This window comes from Gymnodraco acuticeps, unplaced genomic scaffold (assembly GCF_902827175.1).
Source record: "Gymnodraco acuticeps unplaced genomic scaffold, fGymAcu1.1, whole genome shotgun sequence".
NCBI lineage: Eukaryota > Metazoa > Chordata > Actinopteri > Perciformes > Bathydraconidae > Gymnodraco > Gymnodraco acuticeps.
Genome location: NW_022990293.1, coordinates 352,517 through 365,984, shown reverse-complemented (window position 1 = coordinate 365,984; position 13,468 = coordinate 352,517). Strand labels below are relative to the sequence as shown.

Sequence of the window (13,468 nt, the reverse complement as noted above, 5' to 3'; positions counted from 1 at the left end):
ACCTGGGGGGTCGTTCTGCTCCTCGTGGCCGTCTCCAGTTAGTCTGGATAACACAGAGTGACACTTCCTCATCCTGCTACATATAACCTAGATACAGTTCCTGTCATGTAGTGAAACAGACAGTAAATCATTGACAGCATATTGATATGCTCTGATGGAGAGGAAGGGTGTGTGTGTCATCTAGTTTGAGTCTGCCTATTACATTTATTTTTATTGCACATGTCTTTTATTTTGACTATAGGTTAAAAAAAAAGGCATTTTTTAAAAATTTTCTGATATAATTTTGATTGTTTGAGAAAGGAGCTAATTATCACGTTGCAAAAAGGTACAATTATGTTCACTTTAAGTTGTATTTATTTGTTGTTAAACCAACCAGAGTAAAGTTGACTTACAGGTTAAATACAGAAATGGGTTTAATAGTAAAAGAAAAAAGGCATTTTAGTGTATTTTCTATATTTATTTACTCAGCTAAGCAGGTTTTTCCTTACAAATATATGGCCTTTTACGACAGCAGATGTCCACACCTGTCATATTTACCTCAATCAAATGAACACAGTGCTTCAGAGGGATATTTATGTAGGTTAAGTGACGGCTATGTCGGGAAAGGTGTAATAAAACCTGAGACAGTCAGACATCCCGCGATAAAGAGGATTGGCATAGGAAATGTTTTCTCACCCACTTTTTCCAAGTAAACTCCCCAACAGTCAAAAGTCCAACAGGTAGTAAAACGTTGAGCAACAGATTGAAAAAACGTCATTAGAGATTGTACACAAAATCCCCAGATAGCCTTGTGATTTGTTGCAGAGAAAAGATAAGCCCTTAAGTCGTTAACTGTGATCCATATGAACTCTGTTATCATGTTATCTCCACCCACTCATCGAGAGGGCCCACTCAGTGCTTCTCAACGCTTGAAGCAGAATCAATCAATAATGGGACCGTTTTTTTTAGAGATATGACCATTTTTGTGATAATAATGACCTGCAATACGGGCAGAAAAAGCTCTTCAACGGCATTCAGATAATGTTGTCTAAGATCCTCGGGGAAATGCTGAGTCTTTAGGAAACAATCAGTATTTTTGACCATCTGAATTATATGCATATTAATACATCAAGTCAATTGTATATATGTATAGTTAACAGTCACATTTCCACTTTGATTGTTGACATTTGGAGTTAAAATGAGCTTTTCTTGGTATTTGACATCGTCCCAGCCCGACTTTTGGACACGGACACAAACAAGAGTACACTTTATACCAAATTAAGATAATATCAAGTAAAGCAAACAGGTTAGATTCCTCTAAAAGGATTTCTAGAGGGTTATCAAGAATAACTTGTATCCAATGACCTCTCCCCTCTCTGTCTGTGTCTGTGTATTCTCTTGTTCCGATTAACCCAGCCAAATCTTTGTTCTTGTTTTGTATCTATATCTACGCCGGGATCCGGAGTCGAGGCCGATCCTCTTGCTGTAGTCCTGTGTCCTGGATCCTCTATCCTGAGTTCTGGATTAAGTCGTGGACTTCGGGTCGTGGCTAAACCTGTCTCTGCGGTCCTGCCTTGGGTCTCGTCATGCTGCTTCCCTGATGGCTTCCTCAGGATTGTAGCTGACATCCTCGTGGATTTCATCTTCTTTATTACAGCACACATGCATTTCCTAACATTCGGTCTATATGCTGTAAATGTATTCTCTTGCATTTACACACGGCATCTATTGCACGTCTGTCCGTCCTGGGAGAGGGATCCCTCCTCTGTTGCTCTCCCTGAGGTTTCTCCCATGTTCCCTTTAAACTGTGGGTTTCTCTGGAAGTGTTTCCTTGTACGAAGTGAGGGTCTAAGGATAGAGGGTCTGAGGGACAGAGGGTCTAAGGACAGAGGGTCTAAGGACAGAGAGTCTGAGGACAGAGGGTCTGAGGACAGAGGGTCTGAGGTCAGAGGTTCTGAGGACAGAGGGTCTGAGGACAGAGGGTCTAAGGATAGAGGTTCTAAGGACAGAGGGTCGGTGGACAGAGGGTCTGAGGACAGAGGGTCTGAGGACAGAGGGTCTGAGGACAGAGGGTCTGAGGACAGAGGGTCTGAGGACAGAGGGTCTAAGGGACAGAGGGTCTGAGGACAGAGGGTCTAAGGACAGAGGGTCTGAGGACAGAGGGTCTGGACAGAGGGTCTGAGGACAGAGGGTCTAGGACAGAGGGTCTAAGGACAGAGGGTCTGAGGACAGAGGGTCTGAGGACAAAGGGTCTAAGGACAGAGGGTCTAGGACAGATGGTCACAGAGGGTCTAAGGACATAGGGTGTAAGGACAGAGGGTCTAAGGACAGATGGTCTAATGACAGAGGGTCTAAAGGACAGAGGGTCTGGGACAGAGGGTCTGAGGACAGAGGGTCTAGGACAGAGGGTCTAAGGACAGAGGGTCTGAGGACAGAGGGTCTAGGACAGAGGGTCTAAGGACAGAGGGTCTGAGGACAGAGGGTCTGACAGAGGGTCTAAGGACAGAGGGTCTAAGGACAGAGGGTCTGAGGACAGAGGGTCTGAGGACAGAGGGTCTAAGGACAGAGGGTCTGAGGACAGAGGGTGTCGTTTTTCTCATACTGATACTCTGAACAATCTGTGCTGTTGTATTTGCTGTAAAGTGTCTCTACATAAAATAAAATCGTTAATAAATGTGCTATATAAATAAAACTTGATTTGATTTAAAAAGAATAGCAGATAACTTAAAGTGTTAAATAATTGAAAGGTGATTTCTAGGTTGATGCAACGGCTGTTCGTCATTGGGTAAAACGGTTTCTAAGTGAGATATAAAACTGACGTCACTTATAATAAAACAATTCACAAGAAGATCACCATGTGTCACAGCTTTATCATTTTATTGCTTAAAGTTGGTGAAAGGTGCACCTGAGTGGGCCGTTCCCCACGTCAGTCCACGAGAGGCTACGGTAGGCACGTATTCAAATAAATATGAATGTAGAAAGTCCTCAAAGCAGAGCGTAAAGTGCGTGTTTTTAAATGAACCTGTATAGAAACTGCGCCTTCACTCTGAGAAAAACAATAAATAAATCCGGTGGTTGTGAGGCCGTCGTCAAAAGTGTTTGAGTGGGAGCTTCAGCTGAACAACCACTCAGACAATCTGTACCGCTGGAAAAATCCAACATCGTCCAGTTTTTTTAGCTAGCGTAAATCCAAAAGGTGTCACTCTGAAAAGAGAAACTCATCATGTGTGAAAGACATCGACCCTTTAAGAGTCATGCTCTACACCAGGGGGGTCAAACTCAAATTCATCATTATGGTTGCACTCAAAGGGCCGGTTGTAACTATAAGACTATATAAAAATACATATTTAATATATATAAAATAATGTATTATATTACTTTATTGACTCTGCTTTGGATTATTATCGGATAGGGTAAAAACTTCATAAGTAACTATGTCTGAAAGCAGAAGTCTAGGGCAAATAATTACAAGTCTCTTCAGTGAGAATGTCACAAAATGATTTTAAAAGAAAAGCCACATTCTGGAAAAAAATAAATAAGTGAGATTTTGGGGGAAAACGTGATATTTTTAAAAATAAGTAACATTTAAAAAAAAAAAAGTAACATTTTCTAATTCTGAGAAAAATGTCTAATTTCAGATGCATTGTGGGACATGTAGTTTATGGGCAACCTGATCATGTAAAGCGGCATGTAACCATAATAAACTGATTATATTCTTGCAAGCTCTTGTGGGCCACATCAAATGAAGTGGCGGGCCGGATTTGGCCCCCGGGCCTTGAGTTTGACCCCCCTGCTCTGCACAAAGGGAGATACTGTTGGTCGTCAAAGCAAATCAAATATCATTTGGAAATCAAACTTCATTTCATTTTGTTAGAAAACAACAAAAAATACGTCACGAGTGAAAATAAATTACCAAAACAATAAATACAAAATGAAACTAAAATAAAACACGTGATGGTTATTAATTACAAAAGGGAGACAGTGTAAGATAAAGTAACAACCAAAGTAATATCATTTGGTTTGTACATAAAAACCTATAAACTGTATTTGTGTAATTATAATTAAGTACATTATTGAAGGTTTCCGGAGAATAAAGCCACAACTTAAAACGCCTTAAATAGTGTTGGTTACTATCAGCATACATAGCTTGTTATGTATTATAACTTTAAAATGCTAAAAAGAACATGAATACCTTCGGGATACTAAAAGATGTAAAAAATGTTAAAAATAGGAGGAAATCAATGGTCTCTAGACTGAATGTATTTGGAAATTAAGGGAGAATTCTCTATATTTTGTATAAAATCTATTGAAACTTTGACGACACAATATGTGTGTTCTTGTCTGTGCAAAAAAGGTCCTCAAATGTCAATCAGTTATTGATCTAAATGACCTAAATTAGTTCCTGAGGCTCCGTTAAAAACTAGAATATTTGATCGACAAAGGGCCACATGGGAAATGTAGTCTTAATTGTGAGGAGAGCGTCTTGAATTGAACTCTGACAGTTTCACAAAGACAACACTATGGACATGCACTCTCAGATGTAGACACGGATGGATCTGGACTTAGTGTTTCCTCTGCAGAGTTAGGAGTTGTTTCCAGACTGTCCAGCCGACACTTCAGCTGCAAAACCGTCTTGAATTGAACTCTGACAGTTTCACAACACTATGGAAATGCTACATGCATCAGAGCACCGGCCTCTGGTCCAGCGGCAGACTGTCCAGCAGACACTTCAGCTGCTCCTCTCCCAGGTGGATCTTATCCTCCAGCTTTCTCTGCTCGATGATGAGCGCTGACTTCATCTTCACAAAGTGCCGGTAGTCGTCCAGGTTCTCCGCGTCCAGGTGTGTCTCCATGATGCTCGACACCACCCTCTCCCTGCGGTCCAGGTTCTCCTTCAGCTCCTTGGCATCCTCGTGCTGCTGCATCAGCAACTTACGCTTCCTCGTTAGTGTCCGCTGGAGGAAGATGGATATTCATTTGATGATCTAGCTTCAAAATTGATTTTTTAAAATACTTTTAAGATCTTAATCTGCTCTTAATTTCATTTCATTTCAAGTTAAAACAGAGGGTCTTTGTCTTTTTATTGAATATCTATAGTTTTGTAGATTAAATCCTTTTTTCACTTCTGTCTGTAATAAGTGTTTACGTTACGTTTCTCCGTACTTTGTGTTACACTTTCTGTATCAAAGTGCTATAAATAAGGTTTGATTGATTGAAAGTAGATCAGGTACGAATTGAGTCGTCATCTGCGACATCAAATATTCTTTAAACATAAAAATCAAAGTGACACGATGATGCCAGGAGGAGTAAACTATTCAAAACCAAATGAGATAACCAGAACGTCAATACTGCATATCCCCCCCTCTCATGTGACGGAGGCTCCTACCTTCTCCTCCGGCGGTGCCTCCTCCTCCAGGCTGTTCAGGGCGTTCTCCACCCTCGCCAGCCTCCCAGACAGCGACAGCAGGAGGCTCACCACTTTATCCAGGTCTCCCACGAACATGCAGAACTTATCGAGCTGGTTGGCCTGACAGATTCTCTGCACGGTGCCCTCCACCTCGCAACCCAGAGCCTCGTTGTCCTCCACGTCCTCCTGAAGACTCCTCCGGGCCTCCCGAAGCACCTCCAGCTTCCTCGCCAGGCTGGAAATCAGCTCTTGCTGCAGAGAAAAACACACATGGAGCATTCAGAGTCAGACAAGATGAGATTTACTTGATTGACATTTACTTGGGACATTTTAGCATTTAAAAACAAGGCATTGCACGTAATGTGACACTAACAGAGTAGAATATGAACATATACAACATATGAACATCTCAAAAGTTGAACACAATGAAGCCAACACAATTTCAAAATAGGATATTATTCACATTAAGTGTGCAAGGAATAGCAATGAAACTTAAATTAAAATGTACAGTGTGAAGAATAGTCCAGTTAAACGATGGGAGAAAGTTGACCCACTCAAATTCAATGTAAGTCAATGTTTAAGCACATTTCAACATACAGGTTGAGAGTATTATTGTCTGTGTGTTATAAAACATCATATATGTCTTGCTTTTTGTCTCTCAGTGGGGGAGTGTTACCTTCTTGCTGGCCAGGTCGACGTCCAGCTCGTCCTCAGAGTCCTCCAGCTGCTCCTGCATGTCCTTCATCTTGATGAGGAGCTCCGCTTTGGGAGCTGATGTGTTGTAGTACGAGGAGCTGGGAACCAGGGAGGCTACTGCAGACACAGAAGCATCCTCCTCCTCCCTCCTGACACACACACATAGATATACACACACACACATAGATATACACACACACAGGTAAATAGCTTTGACTTTGCAAAGCGGTCGTTATGAAAGAGACATTTGTCCAACAGAAGACGCTTTACAACTTGATTGAGTCTAATTTGTTCATTTACACACACACACACACACACACACACACACACACACACACACACACCACACAACACACACACACACACACACAAACACACACACACACCACACACACACACACACACACACACACACACACACACACACACACACACCCACACACACACACACACACACACACACACACACACACACACACACACACACACACACACACACCACACACACACACACACACACACCTGTCCATGCTTCTGGGGGACGATGTGGGCAGTCTGGATCCAGAAGAGGCTCTCCTGCGCTGCTGCCCCTCCTCCAGGATCTGCTCCTCCGTGGGGAACAGCCCCTCCATCAGGTCCATGGTGGTCTTTCTGCCGCTCTGGTCCAAGATGTCTGCGAGAGACTTGTCTTTCCCCATGATGTCTCGGGCCAGCTCCTCTCTCTTGGCGTCCTCCACTGAGCGCAGACCCCCCGCTGGACTCGACTCCGGGATCGGATTCGGAGCTGGATCCTGACGAGTGTAGGCGCTGAAAAGAGAGGAAGCCGGACGCTCTGCTGTGTTCAAAGAGGGGAAGTTTGCTGGTGGTTCGAAGACGATGCAGGTGTCGCTGTTTTGAGGCAGATACGCTCGAACATCTCGCTCCGAGACGCTCTCAGAGTGGACGATCCTCACCGGGACTTTCCTCACCGGACTGTTCACATCCATCTCAGCCGGGAGCTTCAAATCATTCTCTGACCTGCACGGGAAACACATTTCAATCAATCAATGTTTATTTACATAGCCCAATATCACACATGTTACGTGGTGGTGAGTGTGCTTCTGTTCAGAGGTGGGAAGTAGTGCAAATACTTTGTTACTGTAATTAAGTACATCTTTCTGGTATCAGTACTTTACTCCACTACTTATTTGTCTGACCACTTTTTACTTTGACTTCTTACATGTTGAACCCAAATACCTGTACTTTCTACTTCTTACATGTTGAACTCAAATACCTGTACTTTCTACTTCTTACATGTTGAACTCAAATACCTGTACTTTCTACTTCTCACATGTTGAACTCAAATACCTGTACTTTCTACTTCTACATGTTGAACTCAAATACCTGTACTTTCTACTTCTCACATGTTGAACTCAAATACCTGTACTTTCTACTTCTTACATGTTGAACTCAAATACCTGTACTTTCTACTTCTTACATGTTGAACTCAAATACCTGTACTTTCTACTTCTTACATGTTGAACTCAAATACCTGTACTTTCTACTTCTCACATGTGTGAACTCAAATACCTGTACCTTTCTACTTCTTACATGTTGAACACAAATACCTGTACTTTCTACTTCTTACATGTTGAACTCAAAATACCTGTACTTTCTACTTCTTACATGTTGAAACTCAAATACCTGTACTTTCTACTTCTTACATGGTTGAACTCAAATACCTGTACTTTCTACTTCTTACATGTTGAACTCAAATACCTGTACTTTCTACTTCTTACATGTTTAAAACTCAAATACCTGTACTTTCTACTTCTCACATGTTGAACTCAAATACCTGTACTTTCTACTTCTTACATGTTGAACCACAAATACCTGTACTTTCTACTTCTCACATGTTGAACTCAAATTACCTGTACTTTCTACTTCTTACATGTTGAACACAAATACCCTGTACTTTCCTACTTCTCACATGTTGAACTCAAATACCTGTACTTTCTACTTCTTACATGTTGAACACAAATACCTGTACGTTCTACTTCTTACATGTTGAACTCAATACCTTACTTTCTACTTCTTACATGTTGAACACAAATACCTGTACTTTCTACTTCTTACATGTTGAACTCAAATACCTGTACTTTCTACTTCTCACATGTTGAACTCAAATACCTGTACTTTCTACTTCTTACATGTTGAACTCAAATACCTGTACTTTCTACTTCTTACATGTTGAACTCAAATACCTGTACTTTCTACTTCTTACATGTTGAACTCAAATACCTGAACTTTCTACTTCTTACATGTTGAACTCAAATACCTGTACTTTCTACTTCTCACATGTTGAACTCAAATACCTGTACTTTCTACTTCTCACATGTTGAACTCAAATACCTGTACTTTCTACTTCTCACATGTTGAACTCAAATACCTGTACTTTCTACTTCTTACATGTTGAACCCAAATACCTGTACTTTCTACTTCTTACATGTTGAACTCAAATACCTGTACTTTCTACTTCTTACATGTTGAACCCAAATACCTGTACTTTCTACTTCTCACATGTTGAACTCAAATACCTGTACTTTCTACTTCTCACATGTTGAACACAAATACCTGTACTTTCTACTTCTTACATGTTGAACTCAAATACTTGTACTTTCTACTTCTCTCATTTCCCAAACAGCTGGTTCCTTTAGTCTGAATGTGTGTTTGATGCGTGATCATTATTCTTTAGAGTCATTGCGTGCCTATTGATTTGAACACGATCCGTGTATCCATCATTTCCTGGTCTTCTCTAAAGAAGAGGGACCAATGGAAACGTTGTCATGTTGCCGTTGTTCAGCATGGAAACATTCATTAGCTAACAATGACATTATTGTTCTATTAATATAAAGGGAGGTCAGGTACTCTTTAAAGCAGCTGCTAGTTATGGGTACTTTCTACTGAAGTACATTTCAAAGTTCTTTACTTTGACTTGAGGAAAGAAGTTTAGTCAGTACTTCTACTTTTACCAGAGTATTTTAATACACGAGTATCTGTACTTCTACTTGAGTAAAGGATGTGTGTACTTTTGACATCTCTGTCAATATCAGATGATGTCCCACTCACAGCTGGTACACATAGAAACATCCAACACATGTCAAACACACAGCGGACCATTTCTAATTAGAGGATGCATGTTACAGTACAAATGAATGGAAAAGGTCACAGCAGCTCATGTGGCTTCAACAAAATTACAGCTTCTAGTTTAAAGGACATTTGCAGAGGAAATCCCCGACAAGCAAAACCTTCTCTGTGGGCACATTATACATTTTTAGGCATTATCGTCAGCTGACAGAAGAGGCAGCATGTTTACAGCTGGTTTTTAGGTTGTACTTTTGACATTTTCTGTGCTATTTGAGTTAAAATCTCTGACAGATAAGCTGTAGTGGAGGAAGTATTCACATCATTTACTTTAAGTAAAAGTCCTTCTACTACAGTGTATGTGAATACTCCGTTACTTACAAGTACAAGTCCTGCATAAGTAAGGAAAAGTATTATCAGCAAATATGTACTTTAAGTATTACAAATAAAAGAACTCAATACAGAAAAATCTAAAAACGAATTCTTCCAAATACTAGATGCCATTTAATTTTCTCTCAATCTCCTAAACCACATGTGTCAAACTCAGGCCGGGGGCCAAATCAGGCCCGTGGTGGATTTAATTTCGGCCCGCAGGATAATTTCTAATTCCTATTAGATCTGGCCCTCCGGTATATTGCACGCACACCTTCACTCCATCCTGAGGGTCTCCTCCGCTCAGAGCCTGAGCCCAAACATTGATGACCTTGCCCCCAAGAAGAGATGCCAAGTATCTGAGCTAGCATCACAGAGCAGCACACTGAGTTCAATGGATGCTTCCTTCTGCACTTTCTCTCACGACAAGAGGGCATGTTTGGTTTTCTCTTTGAGGGGAATAGTTTTGTTGAAGCTGTTGTTGGCCTGTGGGAAAATGTACTCATAAGAAATGACTCTGCAGATAGAGCCATAAGAAATGACTCTGCAGATAGAGCCATAAGATGTGAATGCAACTGATTATTTAATGTTTAATGTTGTTTTTATAGGCAATAATTGAAGCTTTGTTAGTTCCAGGTTCATTTCAATAAGTTCTGCAATAAGTTCTGCAATAAACATTGAACCAGTCCGGCCCTCGACTAGTACCCATTTATTTTTATTTTGGCCCACTGTGTATGTGAGTTTGACCCCCCTGTCCCTAATTGATTAATTGTCAACTCTTTAAGCTGTTCTTGTATAAATACCTTAATTATTTAGCGTATTATCCTACACTCTCTTCTGAAGCAGGTTAAACGTTTACCTGACGATGTGCACTGAGGAGACCTGATGCATTCTGGGTGAGCATCTTACCTTGGGTCCCCTAAAAGTTATTATTATTATTATTGTTGTTGTTGTTACCTGAGTGCGATGTCCTCCGGCACCAACACGGCCGGCGGTTTGTCGGTAAGTCTCAGCGGTGCAAACTGAGGCGAGGGAGACCGCGTCCGTAGCGATGAAGAACACGAAAGCTGCTCCTTCTCCACCTCGTTTTCTCCACCTCTGAGCGTCTGTTTTCCAGCGGAGGAGTTGTGGCTGTCAGAGCTGCAGCTGGACAGAACGTCTGGAGCGAGGAATTCCTTGGAGGAGGAGGAGGAGGAGGATGTGGTTTCTGCGCCTAAATGGAGCCTGGGCGGAGGCAGCAGGCCTTTGGTTGGTGGAGGCAGCAGAGAGCCTGAGGAGAGTTTGGAGTGGGAGGAGTTGGCAGATTCTGGTTTGTCCCTGTGGTCAGCCGGGCCCTCGATTCTGGGCACCGGGCCCTCGATTCTGGGCACTGACGGAGCCGAATGTGGGCTGCAGTCGGCCTGGTGTCGCTGCTGGCTCTCTGTTTTCCCTCTGGAGGTCAAAGTAAAGACAAACTTGAGGGCAAAGTCTAATTTTAGCAAGTGTCTTATTTTGTAAATCGGTTCTAACTTTGTTTCGGTTTTAATAGGTAAATGAAATGTTCCTCCTCCCTTTGAAAGTCTCTATAGCTTTGTTTTTGGTGCAAGAACTCTGTAGTCCTTTTTTGTCCTTTATGTTTTTATATATGGACATCAATGAATACAAATATTAACATATATTAGATATATAAGGTCAGCGATTCTGAGCACTGACTCTAGAGGTCAAAGTTAAGACAAACTTGAGGGCAAAGTCTAATTTGAGAAAGTGTCTTATTTTATATATCATCTCATCGTCATTTCAGTTTAAGATAAGAAGTACTTTATTGTTCTCAAATTGGGAAATGTTTACTTCACAAACATGTTTGATTCGTTTATTTGTCCACATCTCTGCCTGTTTACCTGCAGGTTTAGAGGCGTTACATTTATGTAGCCTGTTTACAGCGAGTGTGTCTTACGGTTTAAGAAACCTGAGCCTCGGGTGTGAAAAACAAACACAGGATCTTATCCACCCGTCATAAATCACCTGTATTTAGACAAGACCCTTTTGTTAATCTGGGCGTAGATTACGACTAAGATACTTCTCACCTCAACGTGACTCTTAGGTAAGATCTAGTATGACAGAAAATTATATTTTGATATTGGAATCTGAGGCGTGTTCTGTCCCGATAATCTCACCGCTAAAATACATTAACAGGAAACTTTGCATGCATTCTTTTGGAGAAATCCGGCCAGATTGCCTTAATATACTGAAAGCAGCCATTCTATGAGGGACAAGTCCCCCACCTTTTAAAATGATTAGTTGAGTCCAGTGTTTCTCAAACTTTTTCACACCAAGGACACTTAACCAATAAAAAAACACTCGCGGACCACCTAACTCCACAAATATCCCAAAACACATCGTTTTTCTAGAACAGATTACAAATCGCCTGAAAATGGTACAAACAGGTGGCAACATATGTGACGAAGGTGTTGCCCTGGGCTATATCATGCAATCGAAAGTCAAACTTAACCTCGCTCCATTGTGAAGATATTCCCGTGAGAGTGCGGAAAACTTAAATGTATTTATTTATTTCAAATGTGAAATTTTACCAACATACTCACGACCACTAGGGGGCGCTCACGGACCCCCCACTTTTACCATGTGGAAAGTCCGTGCATCGGTCCATCCACTCGCCGCTCTCTGTAGAGCGCCGTGTCGGTGCTTCATTATCAAATCCATTCCACTTGCTTATTGTGAGAATGCCCAAATCAATGAAACTCCGTACCGTGTTTTCACTGCTGCTTTGTACCAAGGCAGACTCTCAGAGCCGTACACACGAGCCGTACACACGAGCCGTACACACGAGCCGTGCACACGAGCCGTGCACACGAGCCGTGCACACGAGCCGTGCACACGAGCCGTGCACACGAGCCGTGCCACGAGCCGTGCACACGAGCCGTGCACACGAGCCGTAGACACGAGCCGTAGACACGAGCCGTGCACACGAGCCGTGCACACGAGCCGTGCACACGAGCCGTGCACACGAGCCGTGCACACGAGCCGTGCACACGGAGCCGTGCACACGAGCCGTAGCACACGAGCCGTGCACACGAGCCGTGCACACGAGCCGTACACACGAGCCGTGCACACGAGCCGTGCACACGAGCCGTAGACACGAGCCGTACACACGAGCCGTAGACACGAGCCGTACACACGAGCCGTACACACGAGCCGTGCACACGAGCCGTACACACGAGCCGTGCACACGAGCCGTACACACGAGCCGTGCACACGAGCCGTGCACACGAGCCGTGCACACGAGCCGTGCACACGAGCCGTACACACGAGCCGTACACACGAGCCGTACACACGAGCCGTACACACGAGCCGTACACACGAGCCGTACACACGAGCCGTACACACGAGCCGTACACACGAGCCGTGCACACGAGCCGTACACACGAGCCGTACACACGAGCCGTACACACGAGCCGTGCACACGAGCCGTACACACGAGCCGTGCACACGAGCCGTACACACGAGCCGTACACACGAGCCGTACACACGAGCCCTGCACACGAGCCGTGCACACGAGCCGTGCACACGAGCCGTGCACACGAGCCGTACACACGAGCCGTGCACACGAGCCGTACACACGAGCCGTAGCACACGAGCCGTGCACACGAGCCGTACACACGGGCCTTACACACGAGCCGTGCACACGAGCCGTGCACACGAGCCGTGCACACGAGCCGTGCACACGAGCCGTGCACACGAGCCGTGCACACGGGCCGTACACACGAGCCGTGCACACGAGCCGTGCACACGAGCCGTACACACGAGCCGTGCACACGAGCCGTGCACACGAGCCGTGCACACGAGCCGTACACACGAGCCGTGCACACGAGCCGTACACACGAGCCGTAGACACGA

The 13,468-nt window shown here is 43.5% G+C and overlaps 1 protein-coding gene across 1 annotated transcript in view; it reads right to left on the bottom strand.

Annotated features, from left to right (window-relative positions):
- Positions 1 to 4,260: 4,260 nt before the first annotated feature.
- Positions 4,261 to 13,468, bottom strand: part of LOC117549794 (protein Shroom2-like) — a 29,509-nt gene continuing 20,301 nt past the window's right edge. The window contains 5 exon segments of the mRNA XM_034221879.1: positions 4,261 to 4,934; positions 5,366 to 5,638; positions 6,063 to 6,231; positions 6,605 to 7,099; positions 10,535 to 11,008. Coding sequence (XP_034077770.1) covers positions 4,662 to 4,934; positions 5,366 to 5,638; positions 6,063 to 6,231; positions 6,605 to 7,099; positions 10,535 to 11,008 — 1,684 coding nt within the window. The 3' untranslated portion in view covers positions 4,261 to 4,661.